Genomic DNA, 13,433 nt, shown 5'->3' with positions numbered 1-13,433 from the left:
TAGGGGGCTTCCCATACTTTTCCTTCCTACTAGAGCACCCACACCCATCACCCAATTACTTGCTTTGAAAATGCTTTCTCATCCTTTAGCTTCCACCTTAAGATCACCTCCTTCCCTGTGTAGAGTTAGGAATGTTTTCCCTCTGGGTGCACAACCCTCTTATAGAATTTTCTCCATAGCACTGTGGTTATCTGTTGATGCCTTGTTTCCCGCCACCCATCATTAAGCTCTTCTAGCATAGGAAATGCATCTTATATTCAGCCCTAATATCTAATATGATGCCTGGCACATGCAAGGACTTCAAAAATGGCTGTGGAATGAATGAATGAATGAATGAATATTTCAGCATACAACCAGATACCTGTAAGGATACACAAGGTATCAAGTTTAGATCCAATTTTGCAGAAGTAATAGTAGTGAAAGTCAACAATGCTTTATCCAGAACAGAGCCAGATGTGATTTCGAATTCAGATTTTAAGAAAGTAACATACTATATACCATAACTCACCTAACACTCCCAGCACCTCCTAATCAGACAAATTTATATATCAGCAATGAAATATATGGATAGTCACACTAAATAAGGTACAGCTTATGAATTGCCTTAGACCAGTTTGGGTCAAGTTTTGCCACCAAATGTGTTAGCTGCAAAGTTGAAAATAAGAAACAACTCTTGGTGTTCAGACCTGTTTGGATCTGGGGGCTATGAATAAGGGATTGTGGAGTTTATGTAAATTGCAATTTATGTGACTTATGATGACCAATCTACCCTCTCGTGTCTAGAATGTATGTCGTCACTCTGAGCCTTTAAAATAAGCAGGTAAAGGTTAATTTAATGAACTAACTTTCTAATTCTAGAGGCAACTCATTGTTCCTTCCTTCAAGGACAAACTCTCATCCCCGAGATGGCAAAGGTGGAAAGGGGTAGCTTTGTCATCCTCAGTGAGACCTTTCACCCAGAACCTTTTCTCAGACTGAAAATATAGCTCTTTGGGTCTGTTCGTCCTCTCTTTCTCTCTCTCCATCTCCCTCTCCCTCTGTGTCTTCCCTCCTTTTCTCATCTAGAAACATAAAATAGCTATCCAAGAGGTCAAATATGTACATGGGAGAAAACTACCTAGTCTTACAGGAGATGTCATCTCTCAAGAGGTCTATTAATGTGGACTTGCGGTGGGTCCACCATCTCAGAGCTCATAAGACAGGCTGCATACCACCAGTTAGGCTCCATGCTGGCTTTGGCTGAATTCACTTGACTTGAGACTCTCAGAACTGCTGAGAAGCTCTTGATTCAAAAGACCATTTACTAAATCCTATAAAGGGTCATGTGACTCCGTCTATATTCTAGGCTCCAGGAATAACCTCACCCTGCCATATGATGGCACTTCCCTGCTACTCCGTAAGTGATTTTCCTAGAGGGAAACAGCATTTGCCTTTGGAAGCTGGGAAAAGTCTGGTAGTGAGATCTCAGGGGAAATCCTCACTCGGGGGTGTGTCCATGGTTTTGGCATGAATTGCTTGGTCATCAGTCACAACAGAGCCCTTGGTTCCCCAGGCTCTTGAATGGGAGTGACAACTAAATTTTCAGATTCTCAGAATAAGTGGTTTAAAAGAGGAGAATCTTAAGAAAAGATTTCCATCACAGAATGTGTAAACTGTGTAGTACTGAGCTCGTTGACTGGACCAAAAACGTAGGTTCTTTCCTGAGGACCTCAACAGCCATATCCCGTGCCCTCTAAAACTTGAGTTCATTATATTTTAACTCCCCGTATAGGTCAAGTAAAAAGTCAGAGAGAAAATAGTTCTGTTGAGTGGAGAGCAGGGATGAGCAAAGTTTGACTGGTACTCTTCATTTTATTTTTATTTTTTAAATTTTTATTTAGGTCCTTAATTTTATTTTTAGAATGGGGTTCTGTCACATAAACTCAACACAGCCATATCTAAAAATGTCTCTATTTGTTTTCACAAACACCATTTGTTTTTTCTTAGCTCACCAGGTGTTTTTTTTCTTTTAGGGCTATACAAAATTCTTTACCATTCAAAGATGCAGATTCAGACAAATACAGTGTTTTCCCAGTAAGTATCATTAAGACTAACCAGATGTTTGCTAAATATTGCATCGCTTCCTATAAATTTCTTTCCTTTAATAAGACAAGATTGAATGCCATTTGAATGTATTATTAATGTGATAATACACATTTTATGATGTTTACGGACTTTTTGGTATCTTACTAATACATGGACCATCAAAGTGGATCTTAGTCCTAGACTGTTTTCGTTTCCTAAAGCCATTCCCAGCTGGAATTCTCCACGGGGATAAGTTATCTTGAAATGTGTTGGGAATTATTTTCAAAATTCTTAAACGTATTTTAACTTAAAGTGTGTGTGTGTGTGTGTGTGTGTGTGTGTGTGTGTTTATGTCTGTGTACACATGTTAGATTTAGAACAGTTAGGATGTCAGAATGTTCTCTGAGAAATTCAAGCAAGCAACAGATGTCGCAAACTCTCCAAAGTAGGCGGGATCTCAAATACTCTACCTGGGAATGTGAGAAATAAAAACATTGTTTGACATTATCATGACTCTTGATTCTTTCAAATCAGACATGTCGAAAATATAATAAATCCACACAACTAACCAGTTTGGCTAGAGGTCTTTTAAATTATCCAGCAAAATGATTAATCACTGGACCAAATAAGCCAATTGTTTTGGAGCCTTTGATAGAGAAAGTTCAGGGAGTTGGACGGTCCTGCTCTTTGTGGAAGTGCACATAGACGCATACACATGAACACACATGTACACAGACACGTGTACAAAACATGCATTCACATAACAACCCATGTGAATGCACACGTGCCCACATGCATGCACATTCACACACATGCACCCCATACACTCACATATCAGCACGCACCCAACAACACACATACACACGCGTACACACACTCTCACCTACACACACACTTCATCTGTGATTGGCCCTGGTACCATATTACATTTCACCTCACACAGGAGGTCTCAGCATATCATCTTAATTTTCTTAGTGATCTCTAGTGTTCCTAGACTGTATTTGGATTTAAAATGGCAGATGTCAGCACCCCTCAGACAGCTCTGATTGGCCTTCACTGTGGATAACGTCAAAGCAGAACTGACCCTTCCTGTGTGTGCTCTTCAATTTCAGACACTGCGGGGCTCTCACTGGCGAGGGAGAGACTGTAACGACAGCAACAAGATGGCATACCCAGGCAGAAGGTAACGGTCTCTGCTGGTCACTGATGTTGAAAATTACCTTCTGAAAGGGAGGCAGAAGGCATAATTATCTCCCTCAGCCTAGGGGATTCGTGCTTACAGAGAGAAGGGACCTCCATGTCCTAATTGAAGTAAAGCGCAATGAAAAAACAGTGTTTGTTCATTCATTTGCCCAAAAAATGCTCATCGAGCGTTACCAAGGACTCTGCATCATGCTGGGTGGTAAACAAATAGAAATAGGCCTCCTCTCAAGGAGTTCACAGTCTAGTGGGAGAAACACGTGAGTAGACAGGTTATTGTGGACGTTTGTCCAGCCTCCTGCACGAGTTCTACAGGCAGCCCTGGGCCCACAAAGAGTAGCCTCTTCCACCAGGAGGAGGGCGACGGGGGCAGAAAGCAGAGCACAGGTCACATTTTAGTCCCAGGCTGATCACATCTCAGACTTCAGACTGGGTATGCCAGCCTTCATCTTAGCTGTGACTACAGTGCGGAAGCGTTAACCGGATGTTTGGGACTTTCGAGGCATAACTTTAATGGTGTCACCTGTCTAAATGAAACGGACTGCAGATGTGTTCATTATTCCTATCGACATCATTCCACAACAATACCTCCCATGAATATTGTCAATTGTGAAAAGACTGCATTTGGTTCACAGTTCCCAGCAAACATCCAAAGCCAAGAGAATGGCAAAGAGGCCAAGTGAGGCTTCTGTTGCTACAACACACTATGGTGTGCGGCACTTTTCCCTGAAGAAACTGTCGTCTATCGAAGACACTTGGTGTAGCACTCATTCATTCGTTCCTTCATTTGTGAAGCTGACGTTCAGAGTGATAAATACATGCCAAAGACCAATGTTGATGTTTTCTTCGTAGGCCGGACAACTGGGATACACATCAGGATTCAAACTGTAATGGCATTTGGGTAAGAGACTAAATTCAAATTTAACCCTGTTCTCTTGTCTTCCGCCCTCCTCAAAAGCCCATTGCCTGTTTGCTTCAGTCAGACCTAAGGAAGAAGATGGTAGATTACAGCAACTCTTTTTCTGCTGTTTGGAAGAGGGGCATAGAATCCAATCACATGTGAAGAGTGTCCATGATGTAATGAGAGTTGAGGCTGTCTCTGTCACAGCCACTATAAGTCTTGCTTAACGTAATTCACATCTAATCCCTTTATTCTGTTTGGAACAGTGTGAAATTAAATGGAGAGTGGTGTTAGCAAAGTTTTACAGCAACCCAAAGAGCTATTGGAGCAAACCGCATGCTGTCACCATTTCATTGCAGCTATTTTTTTCTATTTCATAAGGCTAGTCAGGCAGAGTGGAAGTTATCTGTAGTTACCCCACTACCCACATCCTGAGGCATCTAATGCTGGTGCCCCAGTTCTCTATGAATAATAAATTAGCAGCTTCCAGGTAGAGAAAAGGAAAGGAAAGAGAAAAGCCAAACACTTAATCTTAGCACGACAATGGCAGCAGACCCAATTTTGTGAGGTCTTGAGCTTATAGGATTTGAGGGGTCCTCATGAAGAAAAAGAATACCAAATACAAAATCAAGAATAAAAGTATAATTAATTAGAACAATAAAAGAAATCTTAACAAATTCCTGGAGTCTTGGAAATTTAGGTCCCTTTCTTCTGAGATCTCTTTTCCAATTTATCAGGAGTGCTTATGTAGAAATATTGTTCTGCGTGCAGCCTGGCTCCTCTCCACCTAAAACACTCTATAGCTCCCAGCTGCTCCCAGCACTCACACAGGCAGGGATCGTACAAACAAGGAGCCTTGAAGTTTAAGATTCTCCAGCTTCAAGATAAATTGCCTCTGAATGGTTGCCTAATTTGTCTGCTTGGATGAAGAGGAGAAAGTTCCTGTAAATAGTTTCCTCTCTCCAGGACACTGACAGTCCATTTCTTCTGAGATATGGAGAGCAAGACAGATTGTATCCTGGTATAGCCCTACCCACCCACCCTATCATCAGTCACACTGCCTTTTCATGAGGAGGGGAAGACATGTCCCCTAGATCTTAAGGTGCTAAGGTGTCAAGACCCCCAAGGCAGCTCTTGTTCGATAAAGTCAAGCTTAGTTGTCATGTTGGAGGACACGGGGGGTTATTAGTGTGTGAAGCTGCTGTCTTGGTTCCATGACCCCATCCCTGCCTCTGATATGGGAGCCCACCTACATAAGGAAGGCCAATAAGAGACTGTGCTAGACCAGTGGAAATCCACCAGGAGCCCAGGGAGCCAAGACTCAGCGTTTATCATCAGTAATAGGAGAAAGACACACGACCTTCATACCTATCCCTTTCCATGGAGGAAAAATGACTCACAGAATCACAAAATCATAAACTCAGAGAGGACTTTACAATCACTAAGTCCAACATTTCCCAAACTGTGTCCAAGAACTCCAGTGTTGAGTGGGAGGTTAAGAGGTAAGGGAGGAGGGGCGCTATAGCAAAGTTTGGAAAGTACTGGATCAAATAAGCCTGGACAGTTTTCTTTACTTCCGAATTTCTCAGCACCTTTAATGTTTTAATGCATGTTGGGAGTCCCCAAGACCAAGACAGTGAACACACTGTTTCCAGTACATCTCTGACCATCAGCTTCTTTCTTCCTAAAATACTGTTAATACCATTAATATCTAGTGGAATGCCAGTGCTCTCCAGACCAGAGTTTGGCAAACAAAAGAAAAAAATTATATATATATATTTTAACTTTTTTAGAGTTATCCAGACTCTGCTCAAACCTTCCAAGGACCAGCTGCTCCACTAAGGCACAGACTTAGCTTTAAGTGTTAGGAAGTGCCCTCAGCTGTGGTAACTCTGTCCCACTCACAGCCTCAGCCTCACTTCTGGGTTTCTCAGTCTCATCATATCAACATTTGGAATCATTCTTTACGGTTTGGGCCGCCTTGTAAATTGTATGATGGTCAGTTGCATCCCTGCCTCTCCCCACTAAATGCCGGTAGCTCCCCCTCCCCCCATTGTAACAACCAAAGATGTCTCCAGGCATTGCCAAATGTCCCTTTGGATGGCTGTGGGGCAGGGGTGGGGGAGGGGTGCCTCAAAAGCAGCCCTGTTGAGAATCTCTGCTCTAGAAGCATCAACCCTTAGGCACCAGAGGTGTCAGGACACTTAGAGCTCCAACTCAGAGACTGCTGAACCCAGTCTGCCACTGTGTCCCAGTCACTGAATGGACCCTCAATGCTCCCTCCGAGTGATACTACCAGCACCCAGAGCCCTGTCCTGCATCCTTCTGAACAAGATGGTCCAGTTTCTGGATCTCTCCTTATTCCTGCCCCCGGTTCCTTAAAGCCCAATTCACTTACCTAGGATGTTGCTATGTTGGATTAAGGGCTCAAGAGACTTTAAAGGATTTTATCTACTGATTTGTTTTTGTGCTTTTAAAGCCATTTGGGAAGGATTTCGTGTTTGTGGCTCATAAATTTAAAAGCAAGCTGCTAATTTCATCATTTCTCTTAAAGGGTGTTGATCCAAAAGATGGAATTCCATACGAGAAGAAATTCTGTGAAGGTATGAATTGTAAAAGTCAGTGTACTTATTCCAATAGAATATTCTTTTCTAGTCTGAGTCAGATTGAAGCAAACAGACCATCCAAGTGAGGAAGTGCCTGATGCTACAACATAATGTTGACCAATTTACATTTATTTTCGTGACAAATTAGAAAATGACATGAAAAATATTATAGACAAATGAGGCAGAATCAAGACAAAGCAAAACTGAATTTGTTTAATAGATTCCTTTTTTAGGGAATTGGAAACTTTAATGATATTAGAAAAGGCTGTAAGATAGATAACAGGGTAACTGAAATCCAGCACTTCTCCAAATAAGAAAATAAGGGGAGGTGATAATTTTCAGTCTTCTCTGTGTCCTCCTCAATACACTCCAAGGTCAGACGTCTAGACTTGTACTGACAGAGTCCTTGTGTCGACTGGGCTAAAGACTCATATCTGGGTGACTTGACGGAGACCTCCAAGCAACAGCCATTGAGAGGTCCCAAAAATACCTGAGCAAAAGCTCTGTATTCTAAATGCCCAATGCCACATACACCTGGGCTACCAGTGTTCTTAGGAGGAACCTATTACCACCCACATAGTACTGAAAACATGGTCCTGGTGATGCCCAAAGAGTCTCAAACAAGACCCTATGGTAGCATCACTGTTTTATGTTTAGACAATGCTTTCCCCTAACATGTAGAAGCATTTCATTCATTCATTCATTCAACAGATATTTCCTGGACACCTATTCCTATTATGCACCAAGGGCTATACTTGGCTCTGAGTTTTTATGAGCAGACACGATACAGTCCTTGCCCTCAATCAACTTAAAGTCTAATTGTCTGTAAGCTATTAGAAGGACAGGATGGAGGTAGAAAATGTAAGGACCTGACACATAGTAATGCAGTTTAGAAATGCTTGTTGGATGATAAAGGAATGCATTAACAAATAGACAAATGAATAAGTAAACTCAGATCTAAGTGAAATCCTGGTGTGAGGCTCTGGGTTCACTGTGGGAAGCCTCTTGGATTCCCCAAATCCCAACCCCTCCTCAATGTCCTGGGCCTTCTCAGTCCCCATGTGTGTGGCCAAGTGCTAGCTGTCACAAGGTCCCGAGATAGGGAGTCGCTGGAGTGAGGCTGGGCCATCCTCAGCTTGATTTGGGGCCTTTGGAGGTGGAGGAAGTAGGCTCTCCTCTCTGACTCTGAGAGGCACTGATTGATTCTTTCAGGATCTTAAGGGATTTGGAAGAGTTCATGCATCACCCGTGGATGAATGATTCGTGTAGATGGGCCTTAGAATCCGATTAAGTGATTCTTAACCTCCAAACATATAGGGCTGCATAGAGATTTTATCTCTCCATCTCCCCACTAATCAGCCATAATTGTCCATCCAGTGCTTTTGTATATATAGATTAAGGATGTTAAAAGACCATAACATCTTTGAAAAAAATCAAAATTGCTCCATGAGATTACTAATTCCTAAAGTGGATATTAACAGAAATGAGTGTGTTTTCCAAGGAAGCAATTTTCAGAACCAAAATTTAGGGCATATTTCTGAGTTCAGATAAAGTTTTGATGCTTTTATTCATCTATCATTCACTCAAGATGTTGCCCAGGAGTTTGTTTTATGCTGAGCTAGGAAGCACACCTGCATCTGCATAGCTTAGCTGGCAAGTTTCGATGGCCTGGAGATCTCATTCAGCTCCTAAATGCTATGCCGCTCACTCTCCAACACTCGAAAAGTGGCAACGCATCACTGTTACGATGCTCTATGCACAGAATACACACCAGGGTATGTGCTCACCTAACTACCCAAGCTGGAGGCTCCAAACTACTTGAGTGCATAAATAATGCAAATAAATTGTGCCACCTAGGTTCACAGCCCAGGGGAATCATTTTGCTGGGAGACTCAGCTGGGGCTCATTTTCACATCCCTCCCGATTGGATCACAGCTTCACAGATGTCTTTGGTAAGTAATTTGGGCAGTAATCATGTGGGATGTGCTGGCCTCTGTGTTTGTTTCCCCCTTGCTCTCTATAAATGTGATGCCAGATCCAAACAGGTGCAAATTTCCCTTCTCAGCACAATCTGCCATCAAAGGCGCATGCATAGCCATTTCAGTTCAGTTCAGTTCAAGCACTGTGGTAAGAACAACAGGCTCATAACAAGAGCTGTCTCGTCCATTAGAGAAGGAGGATGGTGCCCCTGCCGGGTGGAAAGGAAACCTGGGCATAGTGGGGAAGCCCTTGTTGTACAGCCACCTCGGGATGTAGTTCTCTCTTCAACCTCCTGTAACATGAAAACGCTGATCCAGGGAAGTTAAACTACAAGAATTATACATTCTTCTTCGATCCCTTTACTCACACTGAAGAAATCAGACATGAACCTGAATACTCTCTGATGGAACCTCTCCCAAGTTCTAAAACGGGGCAAACACAGACCTCCCTTGTAAAATGAGCAAACAGAGAAACATTTGAACATAGAAAAAATGTTCATGGTCTCCAAAGAAAAGAACTCTTGAAAAAAGCTTGCTACAGGAAAGTGAATTTTGTAAGATATTAAATCCAGATTCTCAACAATAAAGTGAGGAGATTATACTCATGAAAAAGGAACAACCTGAGGTTAGGGAAGACTACTTTTAGGTGAAACAATAATGGCCTGATGTAAAAATGCGATGGCCATACTGACTAGCAAGTTGGACAATGTAAAAAACAGGGTGAGAAAACCAGTCAGCCAAATTCTGGAACTCACATAAGAGGCATATAGGATAGGTTCAGGAGATTGAATAGGAAACCCAGGGGAGGAGAACACATCAGACAGAGAGAAAGTGGTGACCAAATAAACAACAAAATATAATTTTCTTGAGTTGAAGAAATCCTTGACTTTAATCCAAAACCTCACTGAACTCCAGAGAATATAAGAGACTCTCCTTGTCATGTCTTTCTTTTCCATTATATTCCAAATATAAAGAAAAATCTTGTAATCATTCAGCCCAACAAACAACCAGGGGACATACTAGGAGGAAAAATCCTTTTGACATCAGACTTATCTTTCAATGATAAATTTCAGAAAATAGTGGAACGGCCTCTACAACATTTTGACGATAGTGTGTCAAAACTGCTCCAGCTGCCAAGATATGGTTCCTACATAAAGGCCACAGAAATGTATTCTCAGTCATTCAAAGATTCAGAAAATAGAACAGACTTATGCTTTCCTGAAAAAGATTATTTTAAGAAGTATTCCAATCTCTCTGAGCATGGTATTATAAAAGCAAAGCCAAAAAAAAGTATTACTGGATTTAATTACATGAAATCTTCAAATGTATACAAAGTCCAAAAATTCATAGAATTAAAAGACAAATGAAAAACTAGAGCAATATTTATAACATATAAGACAAGATTTAAATTCTCTAATAACAAAGTGTTCCTGCATATCAATAAAGAAAAAACAATTTAATTTTTTAATGATCAAGAACGCGACCAATAAATATAAAAAGTTTCATCTTCAGTAGTAATCAAAGAAAAACAAATTAAAACAACAATGAGGTATCATCTATCATCTGTCAAATAAGCAAAGTGATAAAGGCCTACTTTTAGCAAGAATATGGTGAAAGGGACATGTTCCTTCACCACTAATGAGAGTTTAAGTTGCTAGAACTTCGCTGACAGGCAACTTGACAATACCTATAAAGTGACATTATAATGTTTGTGATTTTAACAAGTAATTCCGCTTCTGAAAATTTCTCTTTAAAACTAAGCAGTCATTTGTTCGAGAATCTATGTACATGAGTATTCATCAAAGAGTTATTTATAAGAGCAAAAATGAAAAAAGAAATTCAAAAAACAAAATAGGGGATTAGGGGTGGAGTCAAGATGGCATACTAGGAGGATGCGGAATTTGCGTCTCCTCACAACTAGGCACCTCACAACTACCAGGCACCAGTGGGGGACCACAGACACCTAAGGAGATGGGAGGACCCCCCAGCAACCGGTGATCTCTCCTTTTGGCTTGTTGCCCACCCCCCTTTTTTTTTCTTTTTTCTGCTTTGGTTTTATTTTACCTTGTTGCAGTTGTTTCAATTATAGTTTTGTTTTTCCTAATTTTTTTTTTTTTTTTTTTTTGTGGTACGCAGGCCTCTCACTCTCATGGCCTCTCCCGCTGCAGAGCACAGGCTCCGGACGCGCAGGCTCAGTGGCCATGGCTCACGGGCCCAGCCGCTCCGCGGCATGTGGGATCCTCCCGGACCGGGGCATGAACCTGTGTCCCCTGCATTGGCAGGCGGACTCTCAACCACTGCACCACCAGGGAAACCCTCCTAATATATATTTTATCTTTCTAACTTTATTTTGTTTTTTATTCTTTGATATTGTACTGTTCCTTTCTTCCTTTTTTTTTTTTTTTACCATGCCACGAAGCTTGCAGGATCTTGGTTCCCAGACCAGAGGCTGGGCCGGAGCTCCCGTGTTGGGAGCTCCAAGTCCAAACCACTGGACTAACAGAGAACCTCAGACCCCAGGAAATATCAATTGGAGTGAGGCCTCCCAGAGGTCCTCATCTCAGCACCAAGACCCTGTTCTATCTAACTGCCTGCAAACTCCAATGCTGGATGTCTCAGGCCAAACAACCAGTAAGACAGGAATACAGCACCACCCATCAAAAAAAAAAAAAAGAAAGAAAGAAAGAAATGACAAAAAAAAGTTACAGATGAAAGAGCAAGGTAAAAACCTACAAAACCAAATAAATGAAGATGAAATAGGCAAGCTACCTGAAAAAGAATTCAGAGTAATGATAGTAAAGATGATCCAAAATCTCAGAAACATAATGGAGAAGATACAAGAAACATTTAACAAGGATATAGAAGAACTAAAGAGCAAACAAACAATGATGAACAACACAATTACTGAAATTAAAAATACTCTAGAAGGAATCAATAACAGAATAACTGAGGCAGAAAAAAGGATAAATGAGCTGGAAGGTTAAATGGTGGAAATAACTGCCAGGGAGGCAAATAAAGAAAAAAGAATGAAAATAATTGAGGACAGTCTCGAGACCTCTGGTCCAACATTAATCACACCAACATTTGAATTATAGGGGTCCCAGAAGAAGAAGACAAAAAGAAAGGGACTGAGAAAATATTTGAAGAGATTATAGTTGAAAACTCCCCTAACATGGGAAAGGAAATAGTCAATCAAGTCCAGGAAGCACAGAGAGTACCGTACAGGATGAACCCACAGAGAAACATGCCGAGACACATATTAATCAAACTATCAAAAATTAAATACAAAGAAAAAATATTAAAAGCAACGAGGGAAAAGCAACAAATAACATATAAGGGAATCCCCATAAAGTTAACAGCTGATTTTTCAGCAGAAACTGTGCAAGCCAGAAAGGAGTGGCAGAACATATTTAAAGTGATGAAAGGGAAAAACCTACAGCCAAGATTATTCTACCCAGCAAGGATCTCATTCAGATTCAGCAGAGAAATTAAAACCTTTACAGACAAGCAAAAGCTAATAGAATTCAGTACCACCAAACCAGCTTTACAACAAAATGCTAAAGGAACATCTTTAGGCAGGGAACACAAGAGAAGGAAAAGACCTACAATAACAAACCCAAAACAATTAAGAAAATGGTAATAGGAACATACATATTGATAATTACCTTAAATGTAAAAGAATTAAATGCTCCAACCAAAAGACATAGACTGGCTGAATGGATACAAAACAAGACCCGTATATATGCTGTCTACAAGAGACCCACTTCAGACCTAGGGACATATACAGACTGAAAGTGAGGGGATGGAAAAACATTTTCTATGCAAATGGAAATCAAAAGAAAGCTGGAATGGCAATTCTCATATCAGACATAATAGACTTTAAAATAAAGGCTATTACAAGAGACAAAAGACACTACACAATGATCAAGGGATAAATCCAAGAAGAAGTTATAACAATTGTAAATATTTATGCACGCAACACAGGGGCACCTCAATACATAAGGCAAATGCTAACAGCCATAAAAGGGGAAATCGACAGTAACACAATCATAGTAGGGGACTTTAACACCCCACTTTCACCAATGGACAGATCATCGAAAATGAAAATAAATAAGGAACACAAGCTTTAAATGATACATTAAACAAGATGGACTTAATTGATATTTATAGGATATTCCATCCAAAAACAACAGAATACACTTCTCAAGTGCTCATGGAACATTCTCCAGGATAGATCATATCCTGGATCACAAATCAAGCCTTGGTAAATTTAAGAAAATTGAAATCATACCAAGTATCTTTTCCGACCACAATACTATGAGACTAGATATCAACAGCACATTAAAAGGATCATACACTATGATCAAGTGGGGTTAACCCCAGGAATGCAAGGATTCTTCAATATATGCAAATCAATCAATGTGATAACCCATATTAACAAATTGAAGGGGAAAAACCATATGATCATCTCAATAGATGCACAAAAAGCTTTTGACAAAATTCAGCACCCATTTATGATAAAAACTCTCCAGAAAGTAGGCATAGAGGGAACTACCTCAACATAATAAAGGCCATAGATGACAAACCCACAGCAAACATCATTCTCAATGGTGAAAAACTGAAAGCATTTCCTCTAAGAACAGGAACAAGACAAGGTTTCCCACTCTCACCACTATTATTCAA

The 13,433-nt window shown here is 40.7% G+C and overlaps 1 protein-coding gene across 1 annotated transcript in view; it reads left to right on the top strand.

Moving 5' to 3' along the window:
• AOAH (acyloxyacyl hydrolase) overlaps positions 1-13,433 on the top strand; it is a 170,450-nt gene that overhangs the window by 62,797 nt on the left and 94,220 nt on the right. The window contains exons 7-11 of the mRNA XM_079930918.1: positions 2,013-2,073; positions 3,177-3,247; positions 4,117-4,165; positions 6,720-6,768; positions 8,629-8,723. Coding sequence (XP_079787044.1) covers positions 2,013-2,073; positions 3,177-3,247; positions 4,117-4,165; positions 6,720-6,768; positions 8,629-8,723 — 325 coding nt within the window. The remainder of the gene's footprint in view (positions 1-2,012; positions 2,074-3,176; positions 3,248-4,116; positions 4,166-6,719; positions 6,769-8,628; positions 8,724-13,433) is intronic.

The sequence above is a fragment of the Stenella coeruleoalba genome (assembly GCF_951394435.1).
Source record: "Stenella coeruleoalba genome assembly, chromosome: 9".
Lineage (NCBI taxonomy): Eukaryota > Metazoa > Chordata > Mammalia > Artiodactyla > Delphinidae > Stenella > Stenella coeruleoalba.
This window is presented reverse-complemented; position numbering and strand designations above follow the sequence as displayed.